At 54.2% G+C, this 12666-nt stretch overlaps 1 protein-coding gene across 11 annotated transcripts in view; it reads right to left on the bottom strand.

Moving 5' to 3' along the window:
• Positions 1-12666, bottom strand: part of SMARCA4 (SWI/SNF related, matrix associated, actin dependent regulator of chromatin, subfamily a, member 4) — a 90870-nt gene that overhangs the window by 60227 nt on the left and 17977 nt on the right. For all 11 annotated transcript variants that reach the window (XM_043586557.1, XM_043586561.1, XM_043586565.1 and 8 more), the window contains exons 3-11: positions 10504-10636; positions 9290-9694; positions 8857-8955; positions 7465-7723; positions 5046-5172; positions 4351-4524; positions 2680-2853; positions 1313-1480; positions 1145-1195 (exon numbers count right to left, since the gene is read on the bottom strand). In XM_043586557.1, the coding sequence (XP_043442492.1) occupies positions 1145-1195; positions 1313-1480; positions 2680-2853; positions 4351-4524; positions 5046-5172; positions 7465-7723; positions 8857-8955; positions 9290-9694; positions 10504-10636 (1590 nt within the window). The remainder of the gene's footprint in view (positions 1-1144; positions 1196-1312; positions 1481-2679; positions 2854-4350; positions 4525-5045; positions 5173-7464; positions 7724-8856; positions 8956-9289; positions 9695-10503; positions 10637-12666) is intronic.

Below are 12666 nucleotides of genomic sequence, written 5' to 3'. Positions count from 1 at the left end.
CAAGATAATGACCATAAGGATTAAACCAAAACAGAATCCTATAAGTTGGTACAAGGGGTTGGCAAACTGTTCCAAAGAGCCACAGAGGAAAGAAGACAAAAAGCTTTTCCTTCCTGTAGAAAGTCATCTACAAAATGCAGAAGAAATCAGGGTGGAGGAGGGGGAGCAGGAAATCACCATAACGTAACCATCATGGCAAAAACGGATACAGGCGGAGGTCATTAATGGATACAGAAGCTAGTGGGTAGAAGTTTGAGGAGTTAAAATATGTTTAAAGAGCCTCCAGTACCTCCCCAGAAGGTACTTAATAATCACAAAATGAGAAACAGTAACTTTTCAGCAGAGATGCCCTGGCAGACACCAAGGGATCAAGGTCAATGTCACCAGTGACTGAAGAAGTCTACGCCATGCACTCTCGACGTGACGCACGGAGAAGAACACAGCGTCACTTCTGGGTCTTGTTGCCAAGAACACATAACCTGAATCTAACCAAAAGGGAAATAGCAAGTCAAACCCAAATTAAAAGCCATTATAGGAAATACTTGGCTTGTTCTCTTCAGAAATGCCAAGGTCAGAAAAGGCTAAGAAGAAGTGAGGAGCTGTTCAAGATCAAAGGAGACCAGACAGACCGTCACTGAATGAGACGCTCGGCCACGGAGTCGCAGTGAAGGACACTAAAGGGACAGCTGGCCAAACCTTAACAAGAGCTGTGGATCTGATCATAGTATTATTGCATCCATGGAAAAGACAGACCTTGTTTTTAGGAAATATAGTGGGGGGTAAAGGGCTGTCCTGTCTGCATCTCCCAAACGGTTTCGGAAAAAGTGGTGTGTGGAAACGGGGAACCCAGGTGAGGACTAGGCAGGAATCCTGTGGCCTGTAATTATGAGAGAGTGAAAACTGAAAAACAATGGCATGTGCAAAAGAAAAAAGCCTGGAAGCAAACACACCCAGGAGTTAACCACGTACCTTCCTGGGGGTGGGGTTGAGGAGGGGTGGGACGTGGCAGGGGACAGATGTGGATTCTTACCACTGTCACATAGAGCTCTGGTGAGCTTTAAACAGCTATAAAAATGTAAAGGAGGAAATAGATCGAAGCTCCCAGGGCTGGGCTGGCATTTCCAGGAAGCCCCTGATTCCTCACCTCGCCATCAGGTCCGATTGCAGGCGTCTGTCCTTCTGCGTTTTCTGCCTTCTGGAAGTAAAGAGAGAGACACGGTCACTCCCTGCCTGGGGAGGCAGCGGCACCCGCACCAAGACGGCTGCTCGGGTCCCGTCAGGAGGGCAGGCACGGGGCGGGGTCCGAGCGCACCTTCTTTTTCTTTTTCTTCTTTTTCTCCTTGGCGACCTGGGCAGCCTTGTGCTGCCGCACCAGCTCTGTGAGGTTCGCCACGTACTCGTCTGTCTGCTGCAAGAGGTAGGCCAGGCGTTTGTCCTTTTTCTGGTCGATGAGCTTGCGGTAGCCCTCCTCATCTTCAGCCTGCAGAACGGCAAGGTTATGGCGTTTGCTTGCAAGAGACACATGCTCGTCCATTAGCGCCCACGGCAGGGAACCCGGGGTCAAGAAGGCCACTGGGGGTTGCTAACCGGCAACCAGCCCACACTAAGGGAGTGATGGGGCCTCCACCACGGCTGTGCTGCATACACACCCTCCACATAGCTATCGACTCCCCCTTCAGTATTTCCTCAACCTCTACCCAGGGCGGACCCTGAGGGGGCCTGCTAAACAGACATGCTTCTGCCAGAGGTCATCTGAAAAGGCCAACAGCAAGTCTTGGCCCCTGTGTCCACAGATACACCCCAAATCCAACACTCTCTCTGGTCTGGGCCATTTTACCGTCACAGACACGTGCAGCAAGCCCCTCCTGGCTTTCTGATAATAAACCTGATCATGTCACCCCCAGTTTATAGCCTCCTGTGGCTCCCACTCACGCTCAGAATTAAATCTAAAGCCTTCCTCATGGCCTACAAGGCCCAACAGGACTGCCCTAGGGACTCTGGCATCACTCATGCCCTCACCACGCTATTCTAAGGGCTGCCTGCTGTGCCTCACACTTGGCTTTCTGCCACTTCAGGCTCTTAACCTTGGTTCCTCTATCCCTGGGAGGCACTTCATCCAGGGAGTCATGCCCACCCTCCCAGAACACCCCATAAACCCCCACTCCCTCGTCCTGCCTCTTTCTTGTCAGTGTACTTCACACCATCCAAAATGATCTAGTTGGTTCCGCCTGGGCACCTGCCTCTCTAGGGCCAGTGGGGGCAGCCGTGAGGGTAGGGACTGCACGCTTCTTACTCCTGTGGCCATGTACCTAGAGCAGTGCCTGCCAATATCTGCCCAGCTGGAGAATCGCCTCTGAATAGCCAGACCCAAAGGGTGGGACGGAGGACAGGGATCACATTGGTCACTCTCGAACCTGGAGTCGGTGCCCCCTCCCTTTTCTGGGGAGAACACAGAGCCACCAGCTAACCAGCCTAAGGTCTTCTGATCACTGGTGGAATGAAGAGGCAAAGGTCTCAGACCAGGTCTCTTGGACGCCCAAACCCAAGCCCGTTCTCTCTGTCCCAGCGCTAACTCGACCAGTCAACCGCCTCAGCAGAACACAGGGTCTTCGATCCCTGGTGTCTGTCACACCCAAAGCACACACAAAGGGACACAACGTCATGAAGGCAGGACTTTACCATGAGCCTCCGCATTCTCTCTTTCTCAATCCTTTCGTTTTCCTTCTTCTGTTCCCTCTCCGTGTTGGCGTGGTATGTGGCCACAGCCTTCGTGAGTTTCTGGATTTTGCCTGTGACCGATCTGTGATATTCTTTGAAATCCTTGGCATGCTGCAGAATGCTGTTGAGGTATTCCTGCAGGAACACACACAGAAAAGAGGACTGGCTATTCCACAGGCTCACTACAGTGTTGCCCCAGCCGAGACAAAACTTTAAAGGCAGTTGGTTTAAAACCAAGAGGACGTAACCAAAAGAGTACCAGGACACCGTCTGCCTATGCGGTTCGGTGTTCTCTGGACAAGGAAACACTCCATGCCGGTGACCGGTGGGAAGGGCCCTCCCTCGTGTACAACAGGGCAAGCCGCCTTGCTGGAGCCACCTGGCACTGAACGTAACCACTTCGAAACGCTCTGACCCTCCAACCAATTATTCCACTGCCAGGAATTTACTTTAAGGAAAACGAGCAGATATTGGCCAAAAGAATTCAAATACAAGGATGCCCAGTTTAGCGTTCTCTTTAACACTGGAAGGTTGAGAACATGCTACCTGTGCCCGAACAGGAAAATGGTTGCATAAATTACTGGATGCTGGACACACTAAGGAACACAACATACATGTTAAAAATCACGCTTCCACAATACTTAGAACAACGTGTGTACGTATTTGTTTACAGGTGGCTACTTAACTTCCGGTTATTCTGTGCACACACAAGAAAGCTACCTGGAATGATATATACCAAAAACCCTTGCTAACAGTGGTTACCAGTGTTAGATAGGGAGTAAAGAGCTTTAGAAAATGTAAATGAGCAAATGGGGCGCCTGGGTGGCTCATTCGGTTAAGCATCCGACTCCTGATTTCAGCTCAGGTCATGACCTTGTGGTTTGTGGGTTCAGGCCCTGCGTTGCACTCTGTGCTGGCAGTATGGAGCCTGCTTGGGATTCTCTCTCCTTCTCTGCCCCTCCCCCACCCTCTCTCTCACTCTCTCTCAAAATAAAATTTAAAAAACTTACCAAAAAAAAAAAAAAAATGGAAATGAGCAAATAAACAGAATCATCCCCACATCCTACTCCACACAGATTTGGTCTTCCTGACTGATCTTGTGAAAGTAAAGTCAGATCACGGCCTCCTCTGCTCAGGACCCTCCATGGCTCCCCCCTCACTCAGAGCAAAGGCCCAAGTTGTGCCCTCGGCCCAGAAGCTCTGCCCGTCACCTCCCCATCCTCCCCGTCTCCCCACCCTGGGATCCCTGCTGGCCAGAGAACACAGGGCACATTCCAGCCCCAGGGCCTTTGCATCTTCCCCTGGATCTGCAAAGTTGCTTGCCCACATGTCCCTGTGGCTACCCTCCCTCAGGTCTCCACTCAGATCCACACTGTGTAAACAGCCCCTCCGTCACCCTCCATCCACCCCTGCTTTACGCCTCTTCATACTCCACCACCTCCCAACGTGGTAGGTGATTACGGCCCGTCCTCCCACCGCCGTTTGGTTTTGTCCACGGACATGCTCTCGGTGCCCAGAATACCGTTACGGCGCACAGAAAAGACAAACAGGCAGCACGCTCAGACACAATCCAAACGAGACTCCACAGCGTGCAAGCTCAGCCGAGCCTCGCGCTGGGTGGGGACCCCGCACCTGGTGCTTCTGCCGGCGCTTGCGCTCCTGCTCGATCTTCTGCTGCTTCTCCAGCTTCTCGGTGATGCGGGCCTCGCGCAGGGACTGCCGCTTGCTGCGCTTGTAGGCCTTGGCATTGAGGGCCGTCTCGAGGGCGGTGTCCCTCCTCATGCACACCACCACCTCCTGTCGCAGCTTGAGGAAGACAAGACGCGCACAACTCCGTCAGGTCCACGAGTAACTACACATCCCAAGCTAGACAGAACGCTGCTCTGGATTTCCGGAAGGATCCTTGCTAAATGCCGTCTGGAGGGGGCCCATGGGTAGCGCAAGCACAGGTCAGGAGACAACTGCTTTTGGACACCCAGCAGAAGGTTCTCTCACACCTTCAGAGGTCTCCAGCTTCGCCTATCGTCAATCCCACAGAAAATACTTCTTACGGGTCATTCAAAATTAAAGCACCCTCAGAAACAGGCCCATTTTTAAGTCTACTGTTTCAAAATGCGACGTGATGTCTTAGGGAAGACACACAACTACTCATCCCAAGAACGGCCACTGTCCCACCGCTGTGCACGACACGAGAGGAGAGATGCGCAGCCAGCTAATGAGGATGCAAGGACACTGCCGCTCTCAACGTCAAGGCGCATTTAATAACTGCCTGGCAAGTAGGAGAAAATGCCCTTTTCCTCAAGCAGCGGGCCTGCACCTGTGCCCACCTGCCTCTGGAAGTTCAGCAGCCTGAGGGCCTTGAGCTCAATGGTCGCTTTGGTTCGCAAATCCCCGGCCAGGGACCCGGGAAGGTTTTCAAGTTCCTGAATTCGGTGTGCGATTCGAGCCTGCAGCCTGGGATACAGAGACGGAAGGAAAGAGCAGTGATGAGAGATCTTGTCTATTCACGGGAGCGCCTCTGTTCCCTCTCTTTAAAGGTGGAGCTTCAGGAGAACCTACCTCTCAAGGAAGGCAGATCCCGGTGATGAGACAAGAAATAGCTCAATAAAGGACGTCAGCCACAGCGCACAACACATAAAAAGGAGGATAGGCACAGAAACCAGAACCCGACAGGGCACACCTGCCTTCTGACATCCCAGCAGTGTGAGCGGCTTATGGAGGCAGACCAGCGTCTCTACCCCAGCCCTGGGTCTCTAATTCGCCTAGGGAGAATGCGCAGAGCAACCCTACAGGCTTGGTCTTAAAGTTCAAATGCGATAATCCCCCTTCTCAGTGTTTCGCATATTTATTAAGCACCTACTGTGTGCCAGGGACTGACCCAGGTGTTAGACCTTAGCACTAAACAAGACTAACAGGAATATTTGTTATTCTCATAGAGCTCACAAGCTTATCAACAAGACAGGCCATAAAGCAGTTAAAAATGTTTACACTAATTCCAGAGAGTACCATGTACTCTGAAGGGAGCTGGAAGTGAGGGAGGTGGACAGGGCCACTTTGGGCAGGTGACCTCAGCAATTAGGCCTAAATTAGCCAAAGAATCAAGCCCAGCCTCTGTAAAGGCCCTGGAGCAGTAATGAGTCTAACTTACTCAACAGAAAGAGGAACAGGGAGAGTGGAATAGGCAAGGACAAAGCCTCAGGCAGGGGCTAAAAACAAAAAGGCGCTTCCTGGATGGGCAATGGCACACTAATGGCAGATTTGAACCTGGGGAAGAGATCTAAAGAAGTCACTTAGAAGAGACTTTACACTGCCGTGTGGCAAACAGGCTGCACCACTGAGGGTGTATAGGTGGGGCAGACCAGGTGGCTGCGTCCACAGTGTGAAGAAGGCCACCAGTTCCTGGGACGGAAGAGGAAAGCTGAGACGAGGACACGGAGGGTGAGGGAGGGCGAGCGATAGTCAAGGGGCTGCAGGGTCTGGCCCAATGAGCTGCTGCCAGGTGCATGGAACAGAGACTGGAAGGAAACGGTGGGGGGAAGGACAGGAGGACATCCGGAAAGGCCACGTTTAAGCTGTCTAAATGCAGCTGGAGGGGAGGTGCCTGGGTATAGGGGTGGGAGCTCCAGAGCACATCACAGCTGGGGAGGCATTCTGGAGACTGTTATTGGGCAAAGATTTCCTGATACATCTGGGGATTACGGCAAACGAGGCCCAGCCCTCCCTCATGGAGCTTATGTTCGTCAAGGGAGGCCAGCCCTGAATAAGTTATCAATGCAATGGAAAAAAGGGGGAGGGAGGTACACGGTGCTCAGGAGGCAAATCTGAGGTGCCCCAGCAGTATGGGATAGAGTGATTCAGACCTGCCGTGTGCCTGGCACCACAGCCAGCCCCTGGCACCCAGAAGGCCTTGGCAAAGCAGCCAACAACTAGTGATGTTTGGGAAGGGCCCATCACAAAGCTTGACCGGTTGCTTGTGGAGTGTTCGTGAGCCGAACATCAGCAAGGAGAAACGGGCACTTCCATTCCCACACCTACTGGGACAGCCTCTGCAGAGGGCCATTTTGCAGACTCTCAGAAAATTTCCCTGCATGTGTCCCCCATACCCAAGCAATAGCAGTTTTATGGATTTATTCTGACACATGTGCATACAGTACTGTTTTAACAAAAGATTGGGGGCGGGGATTCAAAACAACCTGACATCCCTTATTACGGCTGAATAAATTATGATATAGCCCCCAGGTAGATACTATGCGTGCAAAAAAGGAAACCTCACTGGGGTACCTGGGAGGCTCAGTCGGCTAAGTGTCTGACCCTTGATTTTGGCTCAGGTCATGATCTCACAGTTCATGAGTTCAAGCCCCACATCAAGCTCTGCAATGACAGTGTGGGGCCTGCTTGGGACTCTCTCTCCCTCTCTCTCTGCCACCCACCCCCACAAAGCACACTGACTCTCTCTCAAAATAAACTTAAAAAGAGAGAAAGAAAGAAAAGCTCACTTTGTACAAACAGAATGATCTAAGCTATGCTCCCACAGAGGAACAGTGTGCACGCCATGTAGTATCTGGGACCACAGGGCTGCCCAGGCATTCACCGGATTTCTCTGGAAGGATATGTACTTATACAGAGAACCAGGCAGCTGGTGACAGCTCTCTGGTCACATACCCCACTGGCTTTCAGAACAGTGAGCCAAACTGACACGCATCAGGGCCGCCCCGAGTGAGGGGCCCCAGGCAGCCGCTCCCTCACCTGTACTCCCGCTCCTGCAGGATCTCCACAGGGTCCAGGCCCCGCGGCTTCTGAATGGGGGTGATGCGGCTCTGCTTCTGGTGCAAAGGCACCATGGGGGCAGGCTGGGCAGGCTGCCCCGGCGACTGTGTCTGGGGCGGCATCACCGGGGAGGCGGCGGGCGGGACGGCAGGGGGCGCTGGTGAGGGGCGGCCCGTGGGCTGTGGGGGGATCAGCTTCTGAGGTGTGCTCGTGGGGGCAGCAGCATTCGCCATGGGTCCTGGGGGCGGTGGGGGAAAGAGGGATCAAGCGGCGAAGACAGAGCTTTGAATTCTGGCTCGATTCCAGGGATAAATGAAGAGCCTGCCGGGCACTCCCTGCCCCGGCGACAAGCTTGTCCCCACGGTTGACTAAGCCCTCAGCCCGTGCAGGCTGCCACGCTGCTTCCTGCTCAGGGGTCTCACTCCCTCCTGCTTCCTCTAGATCTCAGCGTATGTGCCCTTCCCGAAGGCACACCTGCTCAAGCACTGCTCACAGGTTTGGTCTTGCCGTGTATGGCCTCCTAGGACCAGAAGTTTCCGGACTGTCATCCGGTGCCAAAGGAAGCCTACTGAGGCAATTAGCTCTTCAGTGCCCATCACTAAACCTCGTCCTTCGAGAGGACGAGGAATGAGTCCGTTTTGCCCATGCTTCATCCCAACAGATGCGCCTCTCCGATACTTAAGACCAAGTTTTACACAGAACACAGAGACCGCGCACACAAGAAATGGAACCCTGAGCCACCCTGTCACCCTGCCTGCCTCCCACAGCACTGGGGGATATTCTCAGGAGGCCAGGGGATCACACGTGGCCTCCAGGCTCGGAGGCCCAAATTCTGACGGCTGGTATTCATGGCTACAGCAATGCCGCCCCACAGCCTCGCTACAGTCATACAATGGACTCGCTCATCAGTACCCTTCTCTTCTTGGTAAAGACAGCCCAGGATCACCATGACCCACAGGACAAGGTGGGGTGGGAATCATGCAGTGGAACCAAACTTAAACCTCTGGGAACAGACCAGGGACGGATAGACCCAAGAAGGCAGAAAGAAGCAAGGACTTGGGGCGCCTGGGTGGCTCAGTGAGTTGAGTGTTTGACTTCAGCTCAGGTCATGATCTCCTGGTTTGTGAGTTTGAGCCCCACATACTGTCAGCATGGAGCTGGCTTGGGATTCTCTCTTTCTCCCTCTCTCTCTGTCCCTCCCCTACTCATGCTCACTCTCTCTCAAAATAAATAAACTATAAAAAAAAAATGTATTTAAAACAAAGAAAAATAAAAAGCAAAGACTTGTCCTCAGCCCCCTCTCGGGTTCTGCATGGCGCAAGCTCGTGAAGAGCAGGGAACAGGCATGCCACCAAGACAGAGGCAACTTACCTTCAGGCCAAGGCTTGGGAGGCCCTCCGGGGGGCTGACCTGGCATCCCAGGGGGCACACCTGAGGGTCCTGGGGGGGGCATGTTGGGCCCTCCCATACCTGCACACGGGGAGAAACAAGAGAATAAAAGGCATCCTGTGTTTATGCCCGCATCCACCCCCACGGGCAGTCCTGGCTCCAGGGGACACAGCCAACAACAGCCCCTCAGTGTGGACGAGAGGTCAGGGTGGGGGGAGGAGAGCGGAGAGGCGGCAGGAGGAACTTGCATCGCGCTGGCAGCCCCGCCTGCCCGAGCGCCGAGTGCTGACGCCGCGCTGTCTCTGGGGGGACGCATGCGGGCAGCACGGCCCAGGTCGGCTGACACTACTGCCCCATCCCGGTCGGTTCGCTCAGTCCCCTCCCTACCCCGAGCGCTGTGGACGGTGGGTCTTACCGTGAGGCCGGCTGTAATTTGGAGGTGCTGGTCCCGGACCTGGCCCGGGGCCGGGGCCGGGGCCGGGGCCGGGTCCCGTTGCGGACACAGAGGGTGGAGGTAGCGTTGGCATCTGCTGCTGCATCCCAGGCATCGGCCGCTTCCCCTGCACCGCCATCTGCAGGTGGTCGGGGAGGGGCTGGCCCCTGGCCAGCATCTTGTAGGCCATGATCTGGGCTCTGAGCTGATGCAGCTGGTTCTGGTTAAACGGAGTCGGGCCCCGGTTCTGCTGTCCCAAAGCCTGGGGATCGGCGCCGTCCAGCGGGGCCCCTCCTGGCCCAGACGACATCTGTGGGCCTGAGGATGGGCCGCTGGCTGGAACCGGACTGGAGGCGTGCTCGGAGCCACCCAGAGGGGAGGGGTAACCTGTGGGGCCACGTGGATCCAAGTGGTCACTCGGCAACACACATGCTAGGACGTCTAAGGCAAAGACGGCAACCTTTCGGCTGCGCTGACACCAGCTCCTGTCTCGAGACGGGGGTGGCCAAGAGACTCTACTCCTGTGACTCAAATGACAAGTGCCCAGAGAGAGGACACGCGCTGGCAGCCTGACCAGCGGCCGGCACAACTGGTTTGGTGTTGGCTCAGCTTTCAGCAAGTTGCCAAGGGTCAATGCTGGGATGTTACACAGATCCAGGCTTCCCTCAGGCCCGCCCCCTGCCCATCAGCTAGGACAGAATGCTCCTCTGACCCCCATGTAGAGCCCCTGGGCGCAATGAGCTTCCCACCGATAAGAGGAAATCATATACTCCATCAATTCTCAAGCTGCCCTGTTCAGAAAAACCACCTGGAAGGCTTGTTAAAACAGAGCCCCACCCCCACCCTAAGATTCTGTCGCAGAAGCTAAAGTGGGGCCCGGGAAGGTGTATCCTTAATATGCTCCTGGGTAGCTTGGGAGCTGCCAGCCCGAGGCGCCCACTCTGCTCAGCCCCCATCTAACCTCCAGTGCTTCACATGGATCCACCCCTTTGGCGTCCCCACTCCCGGGCTGCTCAAAGACAGACTGGCCTGAGACGGGCACTAGCCAAGCCCAACCCCAAGCCCAACAGTCTCCCAAGGGCTGAACTGTCCTGGGTCTACCCTGTTTGTGCCTACGGGAGACCCAACTAGAAAAATGACCTCAGGGCACCCAGGGGGACAACACATATGAGGAAAGAAGAGTAATCAAACGGTACCTTGGGAGTGCTGGTCCATGGGGCTTGGCGGGGGCCCCATCCCTGCGTGGGCCCCCGACCGCATCCCCATTCCCTTCATCTGGTTGTAGCGGGGATCATCCGACATGCCCTTCTCGTGCATGGACTCCATTGGCTGAAAGAGGGGACGATGAAAAGGCAAGATCAGCAAGAGGGAACAGGAAGAGGCAGGAGGCAAAGGGCCACCCGAGAGAAGTTCACTGCTACTGAAAACGTCCACCCAAGGTCGCCATGGTATATACTGAGTCGCCAACATGACCAAGCAGCTTAGGTCCAAGCTACGGTCCTGATACCTACACTAAGTGTCAAGTAGATGCATGAAGCAATGTCACACAGCGATGGCTGACCACCTAGGCGGCTAGAGGTCTGGAGGCGAAGGGACAGATGGATCAGGATGCCAGGAGAGTTTCAGATGGCCAAAATCCCATGAGGAAAGGACATGAGCTCCTGGTGAGGAGCTGTTTATGACTGGGACACCAAGCTCCCCATTAATTGTCACAAGGAGACCTGGTGACAAGTCCTTGGATCAGGAATCCTCTTCCTTGGGAGACTGTAAGTCAGAGGGACAAACAGAAATTTCTGCCTATAAGTATGGTTACACTACACTAGGTGTCCTCGCTGATCTGAGATCAGCCTCCAGCCTACTAGTTGGGAGGAAAGCTGTCTGTGGCATGGTTCCATCCCTCCTGAGAGGCACATCGGTCCTCTGTGGAGCGATGATGCCCATTTTCCCTCAGCACTAAGTACTTCCCCTATTGCAATAGCTGGTGAAGGGGACATCTTCCGGGACCCTTCCAGGACACTGCTAGGCCCTGACTGGCCCAAATATCCCGGTCTCCGGGAACAGTCTAATGGGTGGCCCAGCTGACTACAACTCAGTGTGTGCCATGAGAGAAGGAAGATGGGAGGAACAGAGGGTGCTTGGCTGGGACCACGAGGAGCAGCTCATACGCAGGAAGAAGGTGCAACCCTCGGGAAGCGAACTTCTCCGCAGACGAGGAGTGTCCCGCCACCCCTGGGCCCTGGCTCCTAACACTGTGCAGGACAAATGGTAGGTGTGGGGTGTGTGCCAGTGATAAGAGAAAAAAAAAACCAAAATGGGCAGAGAGGGAAAGAGGAGGCTGTGCTGGAGAAGCCAGACTAAATCAGTGAGGGGAGGGAGGGGGCTGGTTCACCAACAGCTTCCCAAGAAGTGACAAGAAAGATACTGTTGCCAGAAATGTGTGGGAGGGGCACCTGGGTGGCTCAGTAGGTTGAGTGTCCGACTTTGGCTCAGGTCATGATCTTGGGGTTCATGAGTTCGAGCCCCATGTCGGGCTCTATGCTGACATCTCAGAGCCTGGAATTGCTTCGGATTCTATGTCTCCCTCTCTCCCTGCCCCTTCCCTGCTCACACTGTCTCTTTCTCTCAAAATAAATAAACATTAAAAAAATAAAAATAAAAAACGTGTAGGAGATGGGGAAGGCAGGGAGGACCCAGAGGGACAAGATGGCTCTGCCATGGACACAGTGAGGGACCATTTCTCCGAGAGCCTACTTCCTCATCTGTAAAATGGGCACAATAACCACCTACACCTAATGGGTGGGGCAGCGGTGGGGGGGGGGGAGATTAAGTGGAATGGGGTACAAACACATGGATGGCCCTGGTAGGGAGGCTATGGGGGTCAACACAGAACCCTGACCTCCAGGCCACACAATCTGCATATTCCGCGAGGGTCTCCTGTGGTTTCTGAGACTTGAACACATCACCTTTTCCTTTAGATGCTAATACATATAAGAGGATGTTTCCTCCCTTCCCCAACCACCACCCAGGAACACAGGGAGAAAGAAAAACTATTTGTGTTGGGAGGCTTTTTTTACACCCCATTGGCAAAAAACGTCCCTGATCAGTTCAAGTAAGTCGTTATGACAGTGAGTGGCGCCCAAGCGCAGGATCGAGTAGGGATAAGGGGCACCCACTGCTCTGCTTCGTAAGTTACACAGGTGAGTGCGGGAAACCAAGTGACACAGCTACTTTTTAAGGAGCTGGGCACTTTTTATTCATTAACGAAAGACAACCCTGGAGCAGTGTTAGCGCGTTTCCCACGTGGAATGCTGGGTGTGGGAGACACACGGTGGAAAGGCTGCTGGCTGGCAGCAGAAGCC

This window comes from Prionailurus bengalensis, chromosome A2 (assembly GCF_016509475.1).
Source record: "Prionailurus bengalensis isolate Pbe53 chromosome A2, Fcat_Pben_1.1_paternal_pri, whole genome shotgun sequence".
Lineage (NCBI taxonomy): Eukaryota > Metazoa > Chordata > Mammalia > Carnivora > Felidae > Prionailurus > Prionailurus bengalensis.
Note: the sequence above shows the minus strand (reverse complement) of the source record. Positions and strands in the feature narration are given on the sequence as shown.